This window comes from Neodiprion fabricii, chromosome 6 (assembly GCF_021155785.1).
Source record: "Neodiprion fabricii isolate iyNeoFabr1 chromosome 6, iyNeoFabr1.1, whole genome shotgun sequence".
NCBI classification, from domain to species: domain Eukaryota; kingdom Metazoa; phylum Arthropoda; class Insecta; order Hymenoptera; family Diprionidae; genus Neodiprion; species Neodiprion fabricii.
Window position 1 is genome coordinate 1,369,924 of NC_060244.1, and position 24,443 is coordinate 1,394,366.

General features: G+C 47.0%; 1 protein-coding gene across 11 annotated transcripts in view; it reads left to right on the top strand.

Moving 5' to 3' along the window:
* Positions 1–24,290, top strand: part of LOC124185867 (neurogenic protein mastermind-like) — a 125,533-nt gene extending 101,243 nt beyond the window's left edge. For all 11 annotated transcript variants that reach the window (XM_046577066.1, XM_046577067.1, XM_046577068.1 and 8 more), the window contains 5 exons: positions 17,419–17,751; positions 19,197–19,371; positions 20,605–20,916; positions 21,010–21,261; positions 21,406–24,290. In XM_046577066.1, the coding sequence (XP_046433022.1) occupies positions 17,419–17,751; positions 19,197–19,371; positions 20,605–20,916; positions 21,010–21,261; positions 21,406–21,680 (1,347 nt within the window). In that variant the 3' untranslated portion in view covers positions 21,681–24,290. The remainder of the gene's footprint in view (positions 1–17,418; positions 17,752–19,196; positions 19,372–20,604; positions 20,917–21,009; positions 21,262–21,405) is intronic.
* Positions 24,291–24,443: the final 153 nt, after the last annotated feature.

The following is a 24,443-nucleotide window of genomic DNA, read 5'->3' on the forward strand; positions in this document are numbered from 1 at the left end:
GGATTAAATCCTTACAAAGTTCTCACTCCTTCTCTCGGCAGACTAGAGCTAGCTATGGTTTCGTCTGGAGAAACTTTCAAACGACGTTACTCGATGATACTTCGATACTCTGATTCGAAAATTGAAAAGAAAACGACTAGTTGAAAAAACCAGAATTGTACTTTTCTTTTTCCATCTTGCTCATATTTTTTTCTCTTTCGTCTCGGTTCGTTTTTTCCAACTCGCGTGCAATATCCCGACCATTTTAGCTGCATTATACTTGAAAAGTTTGTCACGGTTGAACATGGTGGCTTTTACACCGTGATATATGCGATATTACGTGTCACACACGAATAAAGAAACGTTGCCAATTTTTTACTCCCACCATCCGAGCCGTTTCTCTTCGTTTTGCGGAACCAACCGTCTCTGCTTCTACTCAAAGCGGTGAAAAATAATATTTGCAGCACCGACAAGGTAGCGGGGAACGATTCGAAGTAAGCCTCGTGGTTATGAAATCATCGTCGGATGATCGAGATGTTCCTCGTTATTATTCCGCGAATAAAAAATCCTCTTATATCTTGTTTCACTGGAATCGGAGAGGGAAAGTGATTATTTTATCTCTGATTGTTCCTGCTAAATTTACATCTACAAACTGCGCGTTTCGACGAAAACAACGCTCCGAAAATCAAACATAACAAATCAATATTTTTCGTTAATGCTTGATGATCCTGCAGACGATAACGGTTTAACGATGAATTCACTTCGATATTCAAAACGTTTTTATTCCGCCTCACCTTCCCTGCCTTTCGCCAAAGGCATGAACTGTTTTCAAATTATTGTAAAAAAACGAAAAAAAAAAAAAAAGCGCGCGTGATGAGAATAACAAGAAAATGTGGCATACCTATTTTCACATCATGTACTCATTCTGGTTCTATTTTTTTCATTTCATAGTTCTGAGCAATTTTTCGACTGTTAGGTGCTCACAAAAGTATCATATTATTTGCAAAACCCTTTCCCGAGCGTACTTATTATTAACGCATTAAACCATATAATAAGCGTTTCTTCCCGTTTGGGAAAACAACACATCGTTTTCCTAAATGTCAGACGAAGAGTCAGTGGAATTTATTACTCCCTCGGTAACGTGTAAAACAACCCTTTCAACGTTTGCAATTTTTTCTACCGTGCTGCTGCGAGAAAGCTTCTTAAACGCGTATTTGCCTACGTTGGGTTTCAAATTCACGTGGCATACGGTAGGTACGATACATGTATAAATAAACGCACGCCTATGGCTTGGAAAATTTATATTCGCATACGCCGTCGGTGCAATAATCAACGAAATGTGCGGAGACGGACAGTGGAAACCTCTGGTGGTCGATGGCAAGCGGTGGTTATAATTTATTTACATCTTCGTTACTGTAAACAAAGCTCTTCTGCGCCTGATCCCAGTCGGTCCTCCTCCCTTTCTCTCGCCGTATCGCCGTCTCGTTCTCATTCTCTTTGTCGTACCTCTTGGTTTGGCCTCGGTTACCCTTGCCGCGTTCCTACCTCCTCTCGGTCTCATCCCCGGAAGTGCCATTTCCCCAGACGTACTTTGTAACCGGGAGGCAAAGCCCACCGCCAATGCCGCCGCATTGCCGGAAATTCACTGCTCACTTCCTTATGAATTTTACCTCTCGACTACAGCCGCTGCTGGTTCTGCCGTCATACTTTATACCTTTGAAAGGGTCAAATTTACACGTTTAATCACGTGCTCTGCGTTGGTGTAACTAAAGGAAGATTTTACGGAAATCTCTAAACTCCGACTACACGGTTGCGATTCGAAACGCTTAATTAATTTTTCGCAAAAGTCGAAGCTTTCATTCTCCGCATTCGCATGCCGGACAGGTGGAAGAGGCTAAGGTGTGGGGGATATACCGTATGGATTTAGACACCCGTACAGCTCGGGCTTCCGCAAGGAGAGAGAGAAGGCCGAATAACGTTTTCAATTAAAAGACTGACATACACGTACAGCCGCATTGCAGCAATCCCCGTCGTCGCATGTGTAAACCGGCCCTCCCTGCCTACAGTGTAAGTGTATAACGTAATTCTCCGCACGCTGGTGTACGAGTGTGGATCGTACAGCTCTCTCCTCTTTCCCTGCACCACCACCCACTCCTTGACAACGCGAACGTCGATCTAAATACATTTTACAGATGCACATATGTATATATGTATATCCGTAGATATAACCTATCTGTCGGCATACGAGTTTGCATTATACGTGTACAGACGTGTAAACTTGTGAATCAGCGCCACCGAGTCGTCGTTGCCGAGATAGTGGATTGAATTGAATCGAAAATTGTTAATGGGGGATTTGAAGAAAATTTTCCGCTACTTCTTTTCTCATTATAATTCGTATTCTTTGTGTATACCTGCGATGTCTGACATTATTCTTGGCTAGAATGTCGCCCGATATAATGTATTTGTCACCGAGAATGAGGAGATGCGGAGAGAGGGAAGATTGGAACGATAAAGTGGCTGACGCCACGTCTAATCTCGGTCCTCATTCGGACACCTCGAGGATAGCCGCGCTCGTAGTCGTCGTCTCTCGGGAGTTTTGCAGACCTCCTGGAAAATAACCGCTGAGCTTGGTACCGCGACACATCCACATATTACACGTGGACTCGCACACGCCTAACCTTTTGTCTAAAACGAGAGAGCGGGAGAGAGAGAGAGAGAGAGAGAGAGAGCTGGTCTCGTACGCGGGTCGAGAAGACGAGACGAAACGATGCGACACTCCCTTTATTCCGCTTCCGACTTATGTCCGGCTTCCCGGTGTGCGTTGGTAGGTAACTCGGATGGAGGGGTGGAAACAAATTACTTGGAACGCGCGTATATATCTTGTCGCGTTGGGTGGAAATTGATTTTCTAATCAACTGATTCTCTCCCTCCTTCCTTCGAGTGAGCAGAGTAGAGGGTGTAACTAACAGCCTGCTGTACATATAAATGCGGGCGAGTGGGTGATAAAAGATGAAGGACTACGAGACGGAACGGTTTTCGGTCGTTGTGGTCGTCGTAGTTTGCTGATTGATGCACGAAATATCGGACAATTATTGTGATTCACCGACGAGACACAACGCGTATACATGTTTGAAGTCCGAACAGCCGCTTAAGAGGAACAGCTAAGTTTTGCGCCACTGAAAGCGTATTAGCATATCACACGCGTTTGCGATCCAGCTGCAAGAATAGCATCGGCGAGCCTCGAGCGAAAATACCAGACGACTGTGTACGGCGCGCGTGTGCGTGTGTGTGTGTGCATGAACACGGAGAGCGATAGAGAGAGGGAAAGAGAGTGAGAGAGAGAGAGAGAGAGAGAGAGAGAGAGAGAGAGACCTCGCGCAGCTCGCGGCTGCGAAGATTGTGAAGGACTGTGAAATAGCAGTCGGGAGGAGGAGGAGGAGGAGAGAGAGGAGGAAGAGGAGGAGGCGGCGTGTACCGCCGACTTATATACTATATGCGGAGGCCGCCATTCACAGCCTACCGAAATACAACCTGCACAGTGGCAACCAGACGCGTATTTTCAAGGATTTAATTAAGATTTCTTACGACCTATTTAATCCGAATAACCGCTCGGCGACAGCGGAATTAAACTTGCCCTATCTCGGCTGTGGTACACAGGTTTTTTTTTCCGGAATTTCGACGTTGATTAAAAGGGAACCAGTCCCCGGTACTGGAATTGGAAATCATCGCGGTGTGTCATTTCGGACTACGGGATTAGGAAAGAGTGGATTAATCAAGGAATTCGCTAGCCGATAGTTTCGTATAACCTGGACGTTTATTTGTTTATGCCTCTATTATGCACTTACCCCTTGTACCTAAATCAATTCATGGAGTATCACCACTCCCGAACAATAAACCCTCGAGACAAAAGATGTCGGAGGCGTGTTAATTACTAATCAATTATGTACGGTATAAAATTATCGAGAGTCACCGCCGATTGAACCACGCGGTTTCGCCACGTGAACCGATCAGTCACGAGTCCCGATTCTATGAGAAAATCGTCAAACGGCGCATAGACAAACAGCAGTACGAAGTATAACGTTACACCACCTATGCAAACAATAATTCGCATACGTCGAAACGAGATTATGGTTTTAGGATCGGCCCTGCAGGTAATAAAATATGTTAGCTACCCTACGTAAGGAGATAGGAAAACGTCAGTCAATTTCAATCCCGTTTATTCGATCTAGGTGACATTTGACAAGCATTGCGTGCCGCGTATGAAAAGTCGGTGAAGTACATGGTGTAAGGGATGAAAAACAGAAGCCGCTTTTCAGCCGGTTGGTTAATGCAGCGCGCTTCCTCCTCCTCCTCCTCCTCCTCGCTTCCTTATACTATTATATACACGTCGCGTTTTCCCCCCATCGTGAAAACCCCTTAAGGCGGCTGAGGCCCGGGAACCCGTAACCGTTAACAGGTTCTCCCGAAAGCACCGCGACCCATCGACCACCTTGACGACGACGACGTCGACGTCGACGATGAGACGACCGGCTAAGCAACGCCACAGCGTCGAGCCGCCATCGAGTCGACGTAGCCTGCCGCGTTCACGGCTGTTCCATAAACCACCCGGTGACTTGACACTCCGGGCACGTAGTATAATTCCTTACCCCTCCTCACCCTCCTCACCCTCCTCGCCCCACCCCGACGGCTCTCGCTTTACTCGGTTCCGCAACCCGCCCCGTTAGCCCTCCATGCCTCCCCCGATAATATAACCAGCCACCGCCACCTTCGACCCTCCGCGACATCCGCGCGGAGGCAACCAACAACCTTCCTGGCCATCTCTCCTCTCGGAAGGGTGTCAGCCTAGGATGTACAGACTAAACACTCCGAGGAAGACGGGATTTGGAATTAATATTTTTGACGGTGGAGGCGCGGTTTTATCGCCGACGGGGATGTATTTTTACGCTATTCGATCCACGTACCCCGTTACACACCCCACATTTTATAACCTTCGTACAACGTACAACCCACGCTCGAGGAAATTTTCTCCCCCCTCTTTAGCCTTTAGCTTCGTATTACTATAACCCTGTACGGTAAACTTGACGGCGTGGGATTCACCGACGCGAAATAATTTTCAACCATAATCGGGTAACGTCATATCGTGTTGTATATTTACGGATTTTCAACCCCTGTAATTACATGTAAGGAAATACCTCTCCGACAAGTTATTACAACAGTGAAACATATCCGAACTTGAGAATGGCAATTGTTTCTCACTTATCTGTTTCAGTTAAGAATTCGATGCCGACTGATCGTTGAGAAAAACTTGACGCGGTTTGAAACCTTGTTCACGTGCGAATAACTAACTGCATGCGAATCGGTGAGGATTATACGAGATTCAGAGTCTCTCGCGTAGTATCCAAAGTAGATACCTCGCGAATCTCTCGCTCCATGGCAAATTTCTACGGACGAGAGAAATCGACTCTGATAAGTTTTTGCCCCCCGATTCGGGTCAGCGGTGGCCAAGGCGAAAACCGTGAATCCCGGGGCTGGGTAAATCTGCCGTCCGGGGTTGGCTTGCCGGCACCCTAGCGTACTGGCTCCTCTCACGCCGCACCGCCCCAGGGTTGGTTGGTTGGTTGGTTGGTTGGCTGGCTGGTTGGGCAGGGTAGGCGCTCTCGGTTCCCCGAGAGATCTCATCATCGCGCCACCCGACCGTCTCGCACCGCACCGCACTCTCTTCGTGGAAAAGTCAATACTAACACGAGCCACTGCGGCCGATCGGCACTTTCTTACACACTTGTTTTTTTTACCACCCTTCTTACGTCCGTCGCGATTTTTGGTACCGCCACGCACGGTACGTCGCGCGTGGTATTGGAAACTTTTGTCATCGTCAAGGATCTTTCCCGATCATTTGTAATATCTGCTTGGATGAATTTCAACTAGAAATTAAGGGACTGTTGATTTACGCAGTAATAATGGACATGTGGAGGGAAATGTAGATTCTAGAGGCAAAGAGTGGGGAGGATATAGATGTGTGGTAAATGGAAGAAACGAGAGCGGTGGGCGAGTCCATCGGGAGATCCGCGGAGTCCTTCGGACGAGAAATAAGGCCGACAGGGGTGGGAGGAAGCCCCGAGGACGTTGGGCGTCTCGACACCTCGCTAATGCAACGTGACGCTCTGAGCCACCGTTCGCCAACCGGGCGCGGACTTATGGCCACCTACCTAACCCTCGCGAAACGTGAGACTGCGATTCTGCCCGAAATATGCGAATTTTTTCGCCAACTCGATACCCCGACGAGACCCCTAATTCCAATTTGCCACGCGAGATTCTACTACCCTCGAAATTCATGGTGTTCACCCCCTCAGGGATCGGTTGAGGAGAAAAAATGGTGATAAAAAATAACGAAACGGATTTGTATTCTTCCTTTTTTTCTGTTTTATATACTCCATCTGTTACAATGAATGTACGAGGGTGTAACAAGAGAACGAGAGCTAACGCGCATATAGATTACTTTTGAAAGATCGAAAAGTCTAAGAAAATGGTCTAGATTTTTCGGTATCTTTTTTTTTCTCCCTCACCTTTCAACGGTAAACCACGCAGCCGAAGAGGAGCGTGTAAATTTATTCCTCGCCACAACGCCAGAGATCCGTTCACTTTTCCTCGGGAATTTGCTCTTCTTTCCCTTCTTTGCAATACTTCACTCGGTATAATCGTGGGGGGCGTCCTGGCGAGGCGCGGGGAAAGCGAAAAAGCAAGCACGAGTATCGGGGAAAGAGAGAGCGAGAGAGTGATCGTTACCCAACGGGGGTCGAGCAGGAAGTATTTTCCCATTTTTGTTCCAGAGACAAACATCGTCCGCACTCTGCAGTATAAGCTGCAACGAAAGAGCATTTTGTACAACGGCTGCTGCCACGCGCGTCTGAAAAACAAGCATGAAATAACAGGAGAAAGAAAAATCCATTCCCACGTTTTCAAGCCTCCGCGGTAATGCGCCCCGACAAAACCTTACCAAAATTTCGAACAAGGTCTGTTCCACGGAAGGCTCTTTTATCCAAAGTTGCGAATTCATACACGGTTTCCGATAATTTCTATGAACCATCTGCGAAAGAGTAAAAGGCGAGTTTCTTTCTCTCGGCAAAAAATACAATATAACGAAACTTCGCGTTTATCGTCGTCTGGGGCTAGTTGCCGTTTCAAATTTGAACTTTCGGACGGTGTCTGGTATACGTATAAGGTAATTAGGCACACGGAGTAATTTTCGTGAGTTGCTAAATTCACGTGGAGCTGGAAGGCTGAAGACTGAAAACTGAAAACTGAAGACTGACGACTGACGGCTGAAAAGGTGGGGAACGGGATCTGGACGCAGGATCGTCAGAGCTGTCAAACTAGCTCGAAGCCGGGGTAGGAGGTCGGCAGGGAAAATAAAGCGGTTGTTTAGCGGCCGAGCTGTAAATACGCGACGTAACCCAACGCGGCTGATCAATGTCTCGGTGCTAATTAATTAACATTCCCGCTCGGCAGCTTCGCTCGTAGCGTCAGTGACTTTCGGCTACCCGCTCCCGATCGTTAGCCCTTCGGCGTCTCCTTAACTCGCCCTCGAAACGCCCTTGCAAAACCCCCGGTCCCGGGACCTTTTTTCCTCGTCTCACTCACACTCGCTCACTCACTCATCCTTTCCAGACGCACACATATGTCTACACGCGTGTCAAACTCCAGTAATGAAAGGGAGACAAAGCAGAAACAAGAACAACAACAGCAGCGACAAAAAAATGTTAAATAATCGAAAAGTTGAAAAATCCATGGTTAAAAAGAAGGGGAAAAAGTAGCGGAGTATTCGACGACCCGGACGTTTGAGCGTGTCAAACGTGGCGCATGAAGCTGACAGGAACACGGCGCATTTTTATAATTCAGAGACTTCGCCGTGCAGCCGCACGCTGCTGCCTCCGGGTTGCAGCCCGGTTGTTATACACCTCCGGTTATACGCTGCGGTTGGCACCAACGAGTGTGAGTGCACCATCCGCGGCGACGGTGACGTCGAGGCTCCGCAGATTCTCCACCAATCCTCCGGGTTTAACGAGCCTCGAATATGGCCGCGGCGAGCTGTCACGCCTGCGTAAAACAAACGTGCACCAGGAAATACGCGTTTTCGTTATAGAAATGATATCCGGCAGCCGTCTCTGACAGGTTTTCACGCACGCCGGACGAAACGGGTTAGGTAATAACGATGGCGATGTTTTGCTGCATGCTAAGATCCTGAATTTTTGTTCAAAAGAAGCGTACTTCCTGGACATTTTTGGGAAAGGACAAGACAAGACGAGAAAGACGAGGCAGCGTATCGAGGAATCTTTCTAACAGGTCTTTTCGTACTTTAACGAGGATTGTGCGGGGTTCTTCGGATTTCATCTGAAATTTGACCGATACCCTACCTCCTTGTTTCTTCTCCTCGAAGGGGCGAAGAGAAATTGCAAGGTCTCGAATCGTGGCTCGACTCGGGAGGTATATCCGCCAACTACCGGAAGTGAACGGCCCCGGCACCCTTGGCCCAGGTTGACTCGTGTCACCCGAAAGTTTGCGGCATGGCGTGGGTGGATGAACACCACCGCGTAAACAAAGACCCTCATTGACAATAATTAATGCGACAACGCTACCGCGTCCGCGACGTTTCAGCCGTTCCACCGGTATAATCATCACCCCCTAACGCCTCCCGTTCTACGCCCGTTTCTTATCCCGTTGCCTCGTCCCGCGCGTGGACGATTCACTCGTATAAATTTGGAAAATCAAAGATCGGCGAGAAGAATTGAAAGGACATAAAAAATTAAATAACAGCACTTCGTTATCATCCGCGACACCGGGTAGCTCGAATGAAATGCGGCGGAGGTATGGATGTGCGAACCAGCGAGCTCCCCATGTGCACATCTATAACCTGCACATCCGTATCCATTACTTGTACACATATGTGAACGTCACCTATATGGATACATACCGATGGGATATAGCCGATGAGGAAGGAGAGATGGGATCCGGGGGTATAGGGTATATAGGGAATGCTAAATGCCACCATCGGAAATCGATGGCTGCACGATGGGGGTCCGCGTTCCCCGGTTGCGTTACTCTTCTGCAGGGTGAACGGCTCCAACCCCGAATGTTTCCCAAAACGAAATCCGTACTCATCGAGTCAAGTTTTAAGGATGAAACTTGGGTTTCGGTCGTCTTGAGCCAGCGGGAACGTTCGACATTTATATCCACGTCGTAGGTACCCTTGACAGTCTTCTCGTGAGTTAACAAAATTTCTGCTGTTCTTCTATTGCGCACCGGCTATCATATCCCTCTCAGCTCGACCCGTTTTCACAAATCATATACCGTGGACGAAACTTAGCCGGCTGTAATTCTAAGCGAATATAATTAATTAATTTTAACAAGCTTTAGCTCGGCGGTAGCTGAGTAAGTTGGTATAACAGCACCAGTACCGGTGTCACGGTGCTCGCCTAAAACAGAGGTGCGTCCGTGACCTGGTGCAAACGAGGTCGACGTTACACTCGGCGAATAGACTGGTACGGTCAGAGCAAGTGCGAAGCAAAGTAGGAGAGGTGTGGAAAAAAAAAATATCGTCCACAAGACGGTCTGCCAAGGAACGTCTATTCGTCGTTGTTTTTTATTCTTTAATCGAATCACCGACGACTGCGCAAAGAAGAAAAAGAAAAATGCTGAAGGTGTAAATCGACGTGAGTGAAATGATACAGAAAAAAAAACAAATCCACAAGAGGCAGTGGAAGTGAAAAATGAACGACTATCTGCAGAATAAAAACAAAGAAAATGAATAAATAACAAGTGGAAAGTTATCGACTCTCTTATCCGCAGTGCGGTACGTTCGCGACTCGTCGTCGTATACCTAAGTTGCTGGTTGAGAAAAAGTTTGATTAGCATTGCGCTCTTTTCGAGAACGTTGCGTGCTCTGTAAAATATGTTTAAAAATATCGTCGGTTTTATCTTCCTTCCGTCACGCTATACGTAGACACTTTGAAACGAGACTCCCAGGATAATTACGGTCTGGCCGTATCATCGTCCCGCTGAATAGGTAGTAAATTGTTGATACATGGCTCATAGAATTACCGTACAGATGATCAACTTGCCTATTTTGCTTAGTAGTTTGTCGTCCCCGACGACTCGGTGGCGGCGGGAGCCGGGATTAAGCGTAATTTCCGTGCAAATGTATTCAGCATCGAGGCGGAACTAATAAAAGTGTAAACAGGGCGCGTATGCCCGACTTGACACCGTCCGATAGCGTGACTTGATAATCGCCGGCCCCATGCAGTTACTTACAGTTGCCAGGGGTCGGCTTCGGATTGACTTGGTGTGATGAATAAAATAAAACTCAGTGATTCCCATTGAATTTTTCACCAATGGCTGTAACTTCCATACACACGGGACATATTTACCCTCCAAGGAACGACGAAATATTCTAAATGGATTCAAACCTACAGTTTGAGACACATGTCGCTGTGCACATGTGCATAGAGACAAACGAATGTGTGTGTGTGTGTGTGGCTGTGTGTATGTGTAGAGTGCGAAGAAGAAGAGACAGAAAGGAAAAGAATGAGGAGCTGATTTCCTTTGCTGAATTACGAGACTCCTCCGCCTAGTTTAGCTACCCCCACCCCTTGAAACACTCCTTTCCTTTTTGTCCCAGTTTCTTCAATCAACAAACCAGCAATTTTCATCTTCGCTATAAATTATCATCCGTAAATCTATCGAGGCCTGAGAAAACTGTTCGTTGGTATGCGTACTGCAGGGGGCAGGTGCCCCATCGGCAATCGTCATACGAATTTGAGTAACACACATGCACACACACACACACACACACACACGGAATTCTCTAAAACGATTCGTTGCAGCAGTTAATCGGGAAAGTTTTGGTACGATCATTTTTACCGGTCCTCTTTTCCCGTTCACGCACCGACACAGATGTGCGTATAATTATATAGACGTATTAGGTAGGCACACTTCGGTTACTAACCAGCCAGAAATACTAACCAGTTAACTATATTGATCAACAGCGGTGCAACCGCCTATCCACCCTCACCCCCGTAAACATTGACGTTGGGGTGAGTGGAATTTCGAGGGGTTTGGCGATGAGGCTGCTGGCCGAGTGCGGAGGGGTTGCCACTCTCACCCTCCTGGCTACCGGAACACGGTGGAGGCAGCTTCGCCCAACAGCTACACCAAATGTAATGGAATATAAGCGCTCGCCTCGGTGTTGGTCTAGTATATTCGGCACATGTGTGTACACAGAGGGGCGAGTAACACCCGGACCAACGCCCGGACTCGTATAATAGTCCTCGTCCTCGTCCTCGTCCTCCCTGCCCCTCTCGCCTATCCCCTAACTTCGACTCGAACGCTTTCGACCCTCTCCGCACCGTGTTGTACTTGAACTCATCACCCACTGCCTGTGTTATGGTTATAAATACATGTTGATACGCTCGCTTTATCGACGCTCTGATTACCCCCGGCTTTTCGAATTCCCGTAAAACGATAATCCCCGGAAATTATCACCATATATACGTGTAAAAATAATTAATCTCTTTACTTATCGACGGGATGCTCGGAAGCGTGGATGGTGCTTGGTTGTAATTTTGTGAGAAAACAAATCAAAGGTCACACTTTGGAGTGTGGTGTTGAGTCTGACGCCGCTTTAATTCCACAGTAGTACGTAAACGGTCCGGTTTTAATTGATGGATCATTTCTTAAGCTACTGCAATTTTACACTCGAACGATGTTAATTAAATCACGACACCAGACGGAAAGGATCGCACATCGTATAGAATTTTGGCATAGTGCTGGATTATTTCTTCCGATGATTCGTTCGCAGATGGGACATTCCTTAACATCGTTCCTACGTGTAGTCAAAGAACTTTTAGTACAACATTCCACCCGATGTGCTTTTCCTTACTTTTCATCCTGCCAAGTCATTTATACATTTTTTCAAGCACGCCTGTACACAGTGTACAGAAAAACAGCTTAACAGCGTTCGTCAAACGAATATTTACAAGCGATGTAGCTTCGCCGTACGGCAGCTAGAGCTGTTAATCGTTGAAGCAGGCAAGCCGGGGGTACATATCAACCCTGCACTCGGCACTATATCTCGTGGCGGCGGGGTGGCGTTGTGCATTGCACGACGAAATTATCGACCGGGATGCGCATGTGCCAAGACCCCTTGAAAGCACCCTCACCTCGCCTCACCTCCCCCCCCACCCACCCTTTCTCTCTCATTCCAATCCCATTCCCGTCTCTCTTCTCTTCTCTTCTCTTCTCTTCTCTTTACTCGGCATGCCACGGAGCTCGTCATTCGAACGCTGCGGCTGCCGCGTTCCACGGTTTCATTTCGCGCGGAGGGCTTTTTCGCATAAATTTTATACCTTGGATAGAACGGGATGGTGGGAGTATAACCATCAACCTCTAGGAAAACGGGGACCGTGTATGCTAGAAACTCGGCTTTGACCGCTCCTTCGGATTGAAGATCCGTTTTACTCCGTGTGGAATTCTCGAATGATAATTTCGATCTCGAGTATATACAATCCCTGACTCATTGTCAGAGGTACTGTCGGATTAACTAAATCGTAACGTTGAGCACCACTGCGGGCCGGCCGATAAAGAAGCCGCGCCCGGCTAGAAGAACGCATGCCGCGATTATTACACACTCACGGAATTTCCGATCTCGAGTGTACACGATCCTCGACTCAGAGGCACTCTCGGATTAACCGCAGCCAACGCTTCTCGCGCCCCGGGGAATTTGCTAAGAACTGCACAGGTATATACACAAGAGCCGGCGTAACGTGGGATCGATATTCGATAACTAAACGCGCAAACGGACCAAGAGTTTACCAAGGAGAAGAGAACGAATCTGAGTAAGGCTCTGATTGTCGACTTAAGTCGCGCGCCGCTTCGTCTCCTTCGTATAGCATCCGTATCCAAGTCATCCTCATGTCCGCGTTAGTTCGTCCAATGCGCATGGTCGATGTCGTGTATCTAATCGTCACCCTGCACCACACTCCAACTTCTTAATCTCTCATAATACTGGGACGGATAAGTTGCAGAAGTGAACCATAGACTGGCGCTCTGAAGAAGTTTAATTGTAGAACGTGCGGATCGTAGTCCGCGATTCTTATCCTCAGTGAATCGTTATACTCGCGATATTCGCCAACTGGAGTCGAGTCACAGACGAAACGCTGGTTTCACGCCACAGAATTCTGGAGGTCCCGAAGGAAGCGAAATATAACCGAAGGAAAATCGGTTTTCCAAATGTATATCATGCACGGAGGACGAGGACCCGCCTTGAGGCTTCTGGGTGAGGAACTTGATTTTGAGCCTCAACTCTTAACGCAGGTCTCCTTGCTCTTTTATATCCCCGCCTCGCAGCGGTTCGTCAGTTAGGCGAACTCGTTTTTGCAGGTGTATTAGAGATGAGAGATGAGAGAGAAGGAATGTCGAGGAACCGTTTGTTTCCCCGCTCACTTTGCAATCCATTTGCTCGAAAGATCGAAATATCTTTCCTCGAACAAATTTTGACGGGACTGAGACTCTTCGACCCAATCTTCGTCTCAACCGAAATACGAACAGAAACGGGTGTATCTTTTTAATGATGCTAACAATTTTGAGTACGTTGTGCATATCGCGGAGCAAGGCGTACGACGGGAGAACCGTAGTAGCGTAAGATTGAGGACGTCGTCGAGTAGCGTCGGTGCAGCCTGCAGCATGGGTTCATGGTTGGAATATAGCGCGACGGAACCAGTAAGCTGAAAGCTTTCGCGCGAGATTACTGCTGCCGCTGCTACTGCCGCCGTCTACTCTATGCATAGGAAGGCGAGTGCAGTGCAGGGATGACATCTAATACCGCCGCTCACTTTACTAACTTTTAAACCGGCTTAGCCACTCGCAAGGTTTAATTTCCGTCCAGTGCCTACCTAGAGAACGAGAGCCACACACAGAGAGAACGGAAGAGAGGGAGAACAGTCCCGAGAATCCGTCACGAGGTCAACGGTCGCGTTCCAGACCTTTCCGCACAAAGTACTTGCTTGATTATTTTTACTGCAAGGTTCATACACGAGATCTCCAAAACCCTCGTCTGAGGCTGCAGATCCAATTAACGAAACGCGGTCGGAACGATATGAAATTTGAAATCCGGTAAGCCGAACGGAGCCCACCTTACTCGCGGCACCGCTACCGTATTTTTGTCTCTGATCTGCCGCCTTTGTTCGCGGTGGTGAACCGCCTCTTAAGGACGGACAGAGTTAAGGCGGGAGACGACGCCGCGTGGAATCCACTCGAAGGAACGAACCGCGGACCCTCGCGGTGAGTGATCGAGGCGGAGAAGTTATACCCCGAGGGACGACGGAGGAAGAAGGCATCGAAAGGCATCGAAAGGCATCGAAAGGCATGAGGAGGCATGAGGAGGTAGCCCGAACCGCACGCAACGGCCCCAGAGCACGAACCGCGGAGTCGCGATCGCCGCCGGGTTGGCGGACACTTGCTCCCGGTCGTCGGGCGTTCCTCTGGATCTGCACCGACCGCCGTGCCGCGGGGGTGGGGCGCAGGTCAGCGTCCGGAGAGGCTCCCCGCTCGACGATGCCGTGCTGCAGTATTCCGAGGCTCTGCAGAAACGCTGCACCGATACCTACGCGCCTCGCGTTTCAACTTTACCGCCGACGAAGACGCGCGTCCGGAACAAGGCCGCGAATCTCTCCTTCCATCGCTCTCTTTCTCACCCTCTATCTATCTGCCCGGGACGACGTAGCTTTTCAAAGAACGTCTTTATGCCTATTTACTAATCGTAACCTAACCTAGCTGTATGTATAATAAAAATCTCGGCTGGACGTATTGATTGGCATATTTGTTACTTATGTCCGTTCTTATATATATATGCTTCATGCTATGCGTGCTATGGTTTGACTCTGCACCGCTCGACGGGTGGATCGAGTAGCTTGTTTCTGTGGTTCGAGGACTCAACGATCACGCAGTTTCATCAATATGCTGACGGTATTGCTGTCGAAGAATTTATTGTTGTTATCAATATTATTATTATTTAACAATTTAACTTGCTATCTGTCTATTAACTTCATTATTATTATCTGTCTATACTTGTATGCATCTTTTTTTATTTTTCACTTTTATTTATAATAGATACATTGGGATCTATTTATTTATCCTTATTTATTCTCTTACGAATTTCTGTTATTGCACGCTATGAACGCGTGAATGCATTTTTACTGTTTTGCTGCTTGCGTACTGCGCATGGTAAATGCCGTTTTCTGTCTCTCTCTCTCTTTCTCTCTCTCTGTCGCTCTCTTTCTAGCGCGCGCGCGGAGAGCGATTATTACTGAGAAGATTTCACCAAAATTCAATTATCCCCTCGTGCTTTACGCCCTGTGCATCAACAGAATTACCAATATCTTTTAAGAGCCTGAAACACTTGGAGAGTGCGGAAATCATTGTGGTATAGTCGGGTCATAATCGCCGTTGAGATGGTCAGCTTAAACTTGTGGATTCCACTGGAGTTGGCTAACTTGTTCCGTGGCCAATTACCACGTTCGCATTCTTCGGAGTCTATAAGAGAACGAGAGAGAGCATCAGTTGTACCGTTCCATTCGAGAGAATGTAATTTAAACTTCGATTGTCGAAGGGGCTTTCTTCAAAATATTACACAAGCCGGTAGGGCCTGGTAATTATTCAACGACGAATCCATTCAGCGAGATTCCCTTTTCGTTCCTTCTTTGGTTAGGATATCTACTCGCTTGAATTTTTCAACGTCGAATTAACAGCTGGTACCATCGATCCAGCACTGTGTCTTACGACTGCTTTCAACAAGGATGTTTGCGAAATAAGCAAATTCGTGAATTAGCATTTGCGCTCGATTATTCGAGAATTAAGAATACAAAAGTGATTCTCAAACTGTCCGGTGTCTGCAGTTTCCAATAACCATAGTAATCTTCTCTCCTGTTTTTTTTTCTCTTTGACCTCGCTTGTCGCATTCGGCCGCTGTAGTCACTCTTAGCGTTCGTCATTAAGCAGATTGCACGATCAATGACCGGGTCCGCTGGCGATCTTTGGTGTGATTTCGGAATCGGGCTAAGCAGATGGGACCCACTGCCGACCTCTGTTCACTCAAAGGCGGATCGTTCCGGAATAATATACGCGTTTGATTCGGACTGATTGTCGTCTCCGTGCTGGTATCAGCCGGCGTAAAGTAGACGGCTGTGCTATCGCGATATGGAATTTGCGATGGTCTGCACTGGCTTTCATTCAACGCGGCCATCAAGTGAGGCCAGAATTTGCGCAAGTCTTTCCGGTATGTCAGAACGGTTAATCGAAATGTTGACAGTGAACCACGTGATTCTTGCAGCACGTCGTGCGCACTTTGTCATTATACTCATCGGGCGCATGATTTTATTATTCAAGGATAAAATTACAATCGCTTTCAGACTTGAAATTGTTTACGTCAACTGTTTTTGCAGTTTGGTCTCCGGCTGCACTTCGGTCGACACAACAAGCTGGCAAGCCTAAAGCGATCGAGCATCTCTGCCGCCGCGATTTGGTGTATAGTCCTACATAGCGGTGACCGTTTTGTCGCTATGCGTCGTCGCTCGTTTGCTTGCTTCAAACTGACACGCACGTACTACAAATTCGGCCTGCAGCCAGCCATGCGGTACCGGAACATGCATAGGTATATGTGTAACACTCGATAAACCAGACTTCTGCGCAGCAGACTGATCACAGCGAGTCCAAGGCTGGACAAAAATTAACTACATTGAGGACGACCCGCGATCTTTCCTCGACGTCATATCTATCCTCCGAATTATCGCGTCCGTGAAGCGATACGGGATCAGCGATATTAACGTACTCGATTTTTTGCAATCGGTGCGATTCCGTCGCGGCGTCGAACGATCGAGTAAAGAATCGTGATCCGCTCTCACATTCCGTCTGAAAAGACAGCGGGGTAACTCGAGACCATCGCCGACACAAAGACGGGGTCGAACATCTAGCCTTGTCAGGATTATTAGAAATTATAAGAATGATGTCAGGACGACGTCATTGCCTCCATATAAGTCGGGTCTGTTCGCCACCTGAGCTCTGGAGCGTGTCAAATATGTGGAACAGTTGCTATTGCCATGGGTGATGACTTTGCTTCTCGACCGTTGCCCATCATTGGAGGCTTACCTCATCCCTGGGCGCAGCAACGTTTCTAGACGGGCGACGCCCGAGTCTTCGATCCCGATCCACTTATCCTTATTGTCTGCCAAAGACGCATGATCGCAATTGTAATGACTCGGCACCCGATCGCGTAACGCTTGGATCGAAAACGAAGGATATCGTATGTCGATATTCGATCGGGGTAATAATGTCTTTGTACCAAGGTACTTTTCTCATTCTCCTTGGACTAACGTGATCCTTTCGACTTTTCAGGTTTCCGCAGGCCAACACATGCAGCTCACCGGCGACCTGAAACCCGGTGTGTCCGTAGCGGCACAGCAGGGAATGTACTTCAACCAACAACAGGCCCAGAATCAATCCGGACCCGCCGGTTCCCAGAGCGATACCTACTGCTCGGTATCTCAGTCGCAGACCATCAATTTCACCCAGCAAAGTCTCAGGCAAAGGGCTGCCGCTACCGGGGGAGTTTCACAACCTGGAGGTGCCGCTGGGGCGAGAGGTCATCCTCAGCAGGTACCACCCGGTCAGGTTGATCATCAACACGCGAAACTCCTCCAACAGCAGCAAATGCTGCGCGCACAGCAGGTGAGTCGGATTCATCGAAGTTCTACAATGTTTTTTTTCGAGTCTTAGTTGTCGTTGTTCTGGATACCGATTTGAATCACGTGAAGATATCGAGCGAGTTCTTGCTGCTTGATGATGTCGTTGCGACGTTTTGTCGCGGTGAGACCTTAAGGTGAATAATAATTTGGTCAACGCACCGGAACGCATATAAGCGTTGAAACGAGCTGCATCCATCCGGAACCTTGAGTTATCCGGGCAGGAGCCAGCGCAGCAACAGGTATCCGTGATTCTTTGCAAGTTTTCTCTATCCCGGTGAAAGCACCTTGAGAAAGAGCAGAAAATTCTTTGAGGAGGAACGGAGCAACAAAGAAACAAGGAGAAAGTGGGAAGAGCAATGAAAGAAATTGGAATAAAAAAGTTGTATTCTTCTTCGTCTGCTTCTTCTTCTTCTTCTTCTTCTTCTCGGCTTTGCTTTCTTCCGTTAGATCTGTGCCAGACTTGCCGCCAGCTCGTTCCCTCCTCCCGAAAAAAGACAATATTATTATTGTTACGGATACTTGACCACCTAATGCTGCATCAGCACCCGTTTAATCGTCGGGCCTGTCACGTTTCTTACGAATGTTTACCCAATCCCGCGGTCTCCTCGTCGATCTCCTACAGCCAAGACTCATCGCCCGTCAACGCTTGCGAAACGATGACTCACGCGCTGTTTTGCCTACATTATCTCTGCACTGAAAAGCTCCGCGTACACGTACACGTACGTCGCACTGTCGCTATGTTGCTCCAATTACTAATTGGACGTTTCACGCTATTCGGAATTGGTTAGTCATCTTCGTGCCAGATCCTCTCGTAATCGCTGCATTCGACGAAGCTGCTCAATTCATCATCAACTCCAATCTACAACACGCCCGCCCGTATCCCGAGGATCGTTTGAACACCGAGCTCATCATCATGCGATGGCTGGCTGTACAACTCAGTCTGGAGTTGGCAAAATTCTCATCCGTTTTGAGAGCCGTTTTCCAAGTTTTGAACGTGCCAACAACACATTCGGCAAAGATCGCTACGGTACTACCGGCTTAAACCATACCCTGCGGCTTAAGGCGGTAGGTGTTACCTTCCTACTTGCGACATACCGCAATCTCGGGGCGTTCCGGGCTTAACCGCGGCTTGATTCCCCTCCTGTCGGGTTCAACCGTTAGACCGGCTACGAGAATTAGTTTTCTTCTCGCGGTGAACGAATTTGCAACACTGGGAAGTCACGGTATCTCGCAACAGCGCCGAGAGGATGCCTTGAAAACGGTTTGCGACGTCAATCTTCACGCCCCGCCACCTACGGTGGGACTACTACTGACAACCGTTACTGACTCCACAAAAACAAGCTCGAGACGTCGGAAACTCACTGACAATCTCACAACCCCTGCGTCAATCCACAGTCTATCCGTAATTCACTATTATGTATGTTTCAGGTGATGCAACAGCAGCACATGGCCGGTGGAATGGGCGGCGTTAGGCCTCCACCCCCGGAGTACAAGGCAGCTCAGGCCCAGATGATGCACGCCGGCATCGGAATGGGTGGTCAGGCGAGGTTTCCCACTGCAGGACCTATGCGAAGAGTAGCTCAGCAGCCAATGCCTCCATCGGGTAAGCATAGAGATTCGTTTTGAACCGATTACTAGCTTCCAGTGATGAGAAACAGGACGCTATATTCCGGTCGGTCAGGGCTTGTTACATCACAGTTAGAATAGCGAAAACTATAAGTGGTTTCGTATGTAATCGAATTCGAAAGGCCGTGATTTTCGACTGGCAAAGACAACTGGCCACTCCTTTGGTACGAGACAAAACTCGAAATGTCGAAATTTATCCAGAATAAGAGTTTTCGGTAAGTTCTTTTCGGTAGAACAAGCTCGCGAATCACTAAAATATCAGGCCTGGGCCATCTCGTCCCGCACACAGCGTGTTCAGAGAGTCGATCATTCGTTCTTTAAATATAGAGCTTGAGGCTTGAGGGAAGCCACTTGGAAGCGCGTGTCAGACTCCGAGAGTCTCGGGTGGTATTGTCCTTTTTGTCATTCGTGAGTACTGAATTTAACTTTTCTCGTTGGTAGCCCGTAAAAGCCGGTAAAAACTTTTGGCTCGGTTATAATTCCGGTCCGGTGACCAAAGGGAGCTCGTCGCGACGCCCGGCGTCCGTGCGCCAACCTACACTGAAATTTTTAATCCTGCCGGCACGGTGCGGAGCTCCTCCACTCTGCCGTGTATCCAGAGCAATGTGGCCACCGCCGGGCTTTCGACGCACTCAAAATAATGAGAACCCGGCAGCCGCGGTACGTAGGTAGGTAGGTAGGTAGGTAGGTAGGTAGGTAGGGTATGGATTTTTCGATCACCACCGCCACCACCGAGTCCGGCCATAATTTAAACCCCTCGGCCACTTGCCGTTGATCAATCGGCGGCGAGCAGCCTGGGAGGACCCAACGCCTCCAGCGATAGACCATGGGGTTGATGCGAAATTCGCGGAGAATATTCTAAGCACTCTGAACAACTTGGAACGAAGCACGTCGACCGTTTATATCCGACAAAGTGCCTCTAGGTACACCACCTACCCACCGGATGTGGGAGTCGGCGTCAACGTCACTGGTTTGCGAACTAACCCTGCGGCACCGGGCAGTCCCGGTAGCCACCGTCTTATCGATCGGATAGCGAGCCTATATCGTGACCTCTCGCCATCGCTGGTCTCGGACGAATTGATGCTGCCCATGGCCGCATGGGTATGGCTCCTCCTCCACCTCTTCCTCCTCCTCCTCCTCGTCCTTCTCCTTCTCCTCCTCTACAAGACGAAGTACTACTCCGGTTCTTTTTTGCATCATGTGTCAGCAGGCCCGATGATGAGGCCGCAAATGGCTCAGCAGCAACAGCAGCAGGCTCTCCACGCCGCCGGAGGAAACATGTACATGGGCGGCGGAGGCATGGCCTCCATAAGCAGCATGCACCAGATGCACCAACGGCTCGGTTACCCCAGGACGAACAATCAGCGGCCGCCGAACGTAAGCGTCGGTCCTTCCGACGGTCTCGGGAACAGCATCGCTGGTCGCGGAGCGCAGCCAGAATGGCGACACATCCTGCAGATGCACCAGCAGCAGGGTTTCCAGGCACAAATGCGACCCCAATTCAATCAGCAGGGTCACCAAGGTGGGAACTCACTTTCCCGATCAAACTCGCGTCAAGCGCATACCGAGGCTTATATTCATGGCTTTACGTATCTTTTTCTATCTCATTTTTCAGCCGGCTTCGGAATGGGCGGTGCTGGTGGAATGCAGATGAGTGCTGCTCAGATGCAGCATCAGCAGCTAATCAGGTCGCAGAGCGGAGGTATGGCCGGTGGTGGCATGCCAAACAGCACTCAGATGCAGCAAATACTGTCTCAGCAGCACCAGCAGCAGAGTCTCGCGATGCAGCAAAGCAACAACCAAATGTCCGTACAGATGCAGATGTCCCAGTCGACCTCTGTGAATTCCGTCAGTAGTGCCGGCACAGGTACGGTTTTTCAATTTAATTCGATAACAATTCGTCGATTCACCACATTTTTCACATGCCATTTTACCGAAATGGTTAGCGGCAGGATGCAAGAAACTGCGGCTTGACGGTTTGTACGGAATGGTCGTGAATTGTATTTTTTAGGCTCTCCTCTGCACCCGCATCAACAGTACGGTTCTGGTAGTCCGGGAGTGCGGAGCTTGCCTCAGCAGCAGCAGCAACAGCAGCAACCACCGCAACAGCAACAGCAATCCCAGCCTCCTCCGGCGCCTCAGGACTCATCCGTTGCAACGGATTTCAGTCTCGAATTCCTTGAGAATCTTCCCACGGGAGACACATCCAATTTTAGTGCCCAAGAACTCCTCAATTCTCTAGATTCCACGGCCGGGTTTCAAGGTTTCAACCTTGATATTTTGTAAGGACACCGGCGGCATTGTCGCTCTTTTTTTGAGTCCTGCTGAAAAGTATTAATTTAAATTGCGAAACTCGAACCTTAAATGGCCGATCGTCGCCCTCTGGTCGTCGGTAAGAGCGTCCCTCCTTGAGGCCGCGGAAATGGCTTTTACGTGGCAGACGTTTATCCTGCTGAGACGGCGCGACGCGGGCAGCGAAAATTGCCTGAAAAATAGTCAGAAGCGGAAAGGTAATCAGGTCTGGAATCTCTATGCCGGATCGATCGATCTCTGGGGAGGAATGGAAGAAGACAGCCGCGGGTGATTCTTTACCTCGAAATCCGTTTGTTGCCAATCTTTATCTCGACCTCCGTTCTCCCATTTTCACTCTTTATATCTTTAAGAATGTATTATTATTATTATTATTATTTTTATACCGAGCCATTCGAAAAATTGAACGAAATCGGACGAATAACGAAAATCCGTCGGACGTTGTAATCTCTGTAGAAAAATATGTAGTTTGTCGTTATACATATTAGATAATATTGTTACGAATCTCAAACCGCGAGGACTGGGAACAGTTCGTTTTCGCACGTTATAGTAGCGCCGAACTCCGATTTCTCGGAATCCCTTTATTAGTCTTATTTAATTCTTTTCCATTCGAATCCTAGTTATCTTAGATTCGAAAATCGCTAGGTGTGACGATGGAGTTGAAACGATAATAAAACTAATGAATACATATTTATGTGTGTATACACACACGCTCACGCATACAAGTCGTTTCTAGGTTTTAAAAACTTATTCGCCGAAACGTCGTTTCAGTCTCGAACACCGCGTCGCCTACGTCCATGTTATTGATTTTGGTTTCACCTGCCATTTACCCCATTGGCAAGTACAGTTTTGCATATATTTTTGCAACTTCTCTGTTTAACTCGCACCGACCCTCGTGCAATCGGTTGCGTAATTGTTGATAACAGTGGACAATGGTTTGATATAAATTCATCTCGATTCGATGACATCCGGGATGCGAGGACACGGAACGGAAGTCCAAAGTATTCGTAATAAACCAGCGTCAATGGTTTACATTTGCCTTCTGTAGTTGATTAGATTTTTGTTTTTATCCCATGTTTACCTAGGTTTGTCCCATCGTACATATTAACTATCGTATTTTAGTCTAATTGAAGATCTAGCGAGATAATAATAACAATACCAATAATAATAATAATAATAATAACAATAATAATAATAATAATACTAATACTAATAATAATAATGATAATAATAACAACAATAATGGAATAAGGACGGAATTTGTAGACTGTGCAGAAGATGGACAAAGAGGTGCGCGAATATATACATACGTTTCTTACACTTCCTTTTCTATAATAAGTTATTATTTCAGTGTAAATATATGTTTCTTAGTTTATCACAACATACGGTTTATACTATAGATATTTCTACCTTAATGTTATTACTTACTATTATTATTATATTATTATTTTTATTTTTGTTTCCCCAACAATACTTTTCCTTTTTTACGTCGCGCTGTGAATCTATCAATCGAAGTTTCGTGCACGTTACGTTAGACGTACGTGTTACCAGGTTAGGTGGTTGGTTTAAGGCAAGCACACGCATGCTTATACATTCGAATATTGATGAGAGTGCACAAAATGAAGAAAGCAAAATATTAATCCAATTACTCGTATTTTTACTCTCTTATTTAAGTACTCGAAATACCCGTATTTAATTTCCCTACTTTAGTTATGTTTTTCGCAACCAGAAGTTTACATATCCGTAATTTTACCTGAAACCTTGGCATCAAAATGCCATATTTATTGCGTCACTTCGCAAACGTTTCATCTACTACACAGTCTACCCACAAATATTGAATAGTAGTTATAATGATAATAATAATAATATCCATAATAATCATAACCATAATAATATTAATAATATTAATAGTAGCGGTAGTAACAACAACAATAATAATAATTATTATCATAAATAAACAAATCGTCATATATACAACATGTGTTACTTAACCAAATCAATTTTACTACTAAGTAAAACAAAGTACTCCGATTCATCTTGTCCGACGGTATTCGATAAGCTTTCAAATGCAATTCCGATGGCAAAACAGTGTTAACTGATAAACCATGTTTATTACGTGTGAAAGGTTTGAAGAGGAAAAAACTTCACTAGTTCATTTGGGAGGATCGAGGGCGAGATGTAGTTACAGAAGATTGGGGTAAGCAACAACCTGGTGTATAAATAATATTCGACGTGTTGATAGCGTAAATTCCCGAACGAAGTGAAAGCAAGTTAACAATTAAAAGAAAGTCAATTATAACTATTCTTGGGAAGAAAAAAAAACATTAACAACAACAAATCTGGTGATTTTTGGCTAGAATTATATTAGCCAATTATTATCGACATTAAATTGTAGGCTGCTTCTATGACATAAGTAACCCCCTCCTAAAAACGTGAAAAAAAATATTACTAGGTGAATAAGATATGAAAACTTTCATTGTACATACACATAGATATATTATATACTTTAGCGAAATTTGAGAAAAAAAAAAAAAAAAAGTGGTAAAAACTCGAGATAAAATTTATAATAATAAGATAAATTAATAACTAAGGATCGTACGTTATACATTCAACTATTATTACTATTATTTCACTCTTATTACTATTATTGTCATTATTATCATTGATATGTATTATAAAGTGACGCGTGTAGCGCATGTCTCGGCGATAAAGTGCATTTGACGATTGATGTTTTTATTA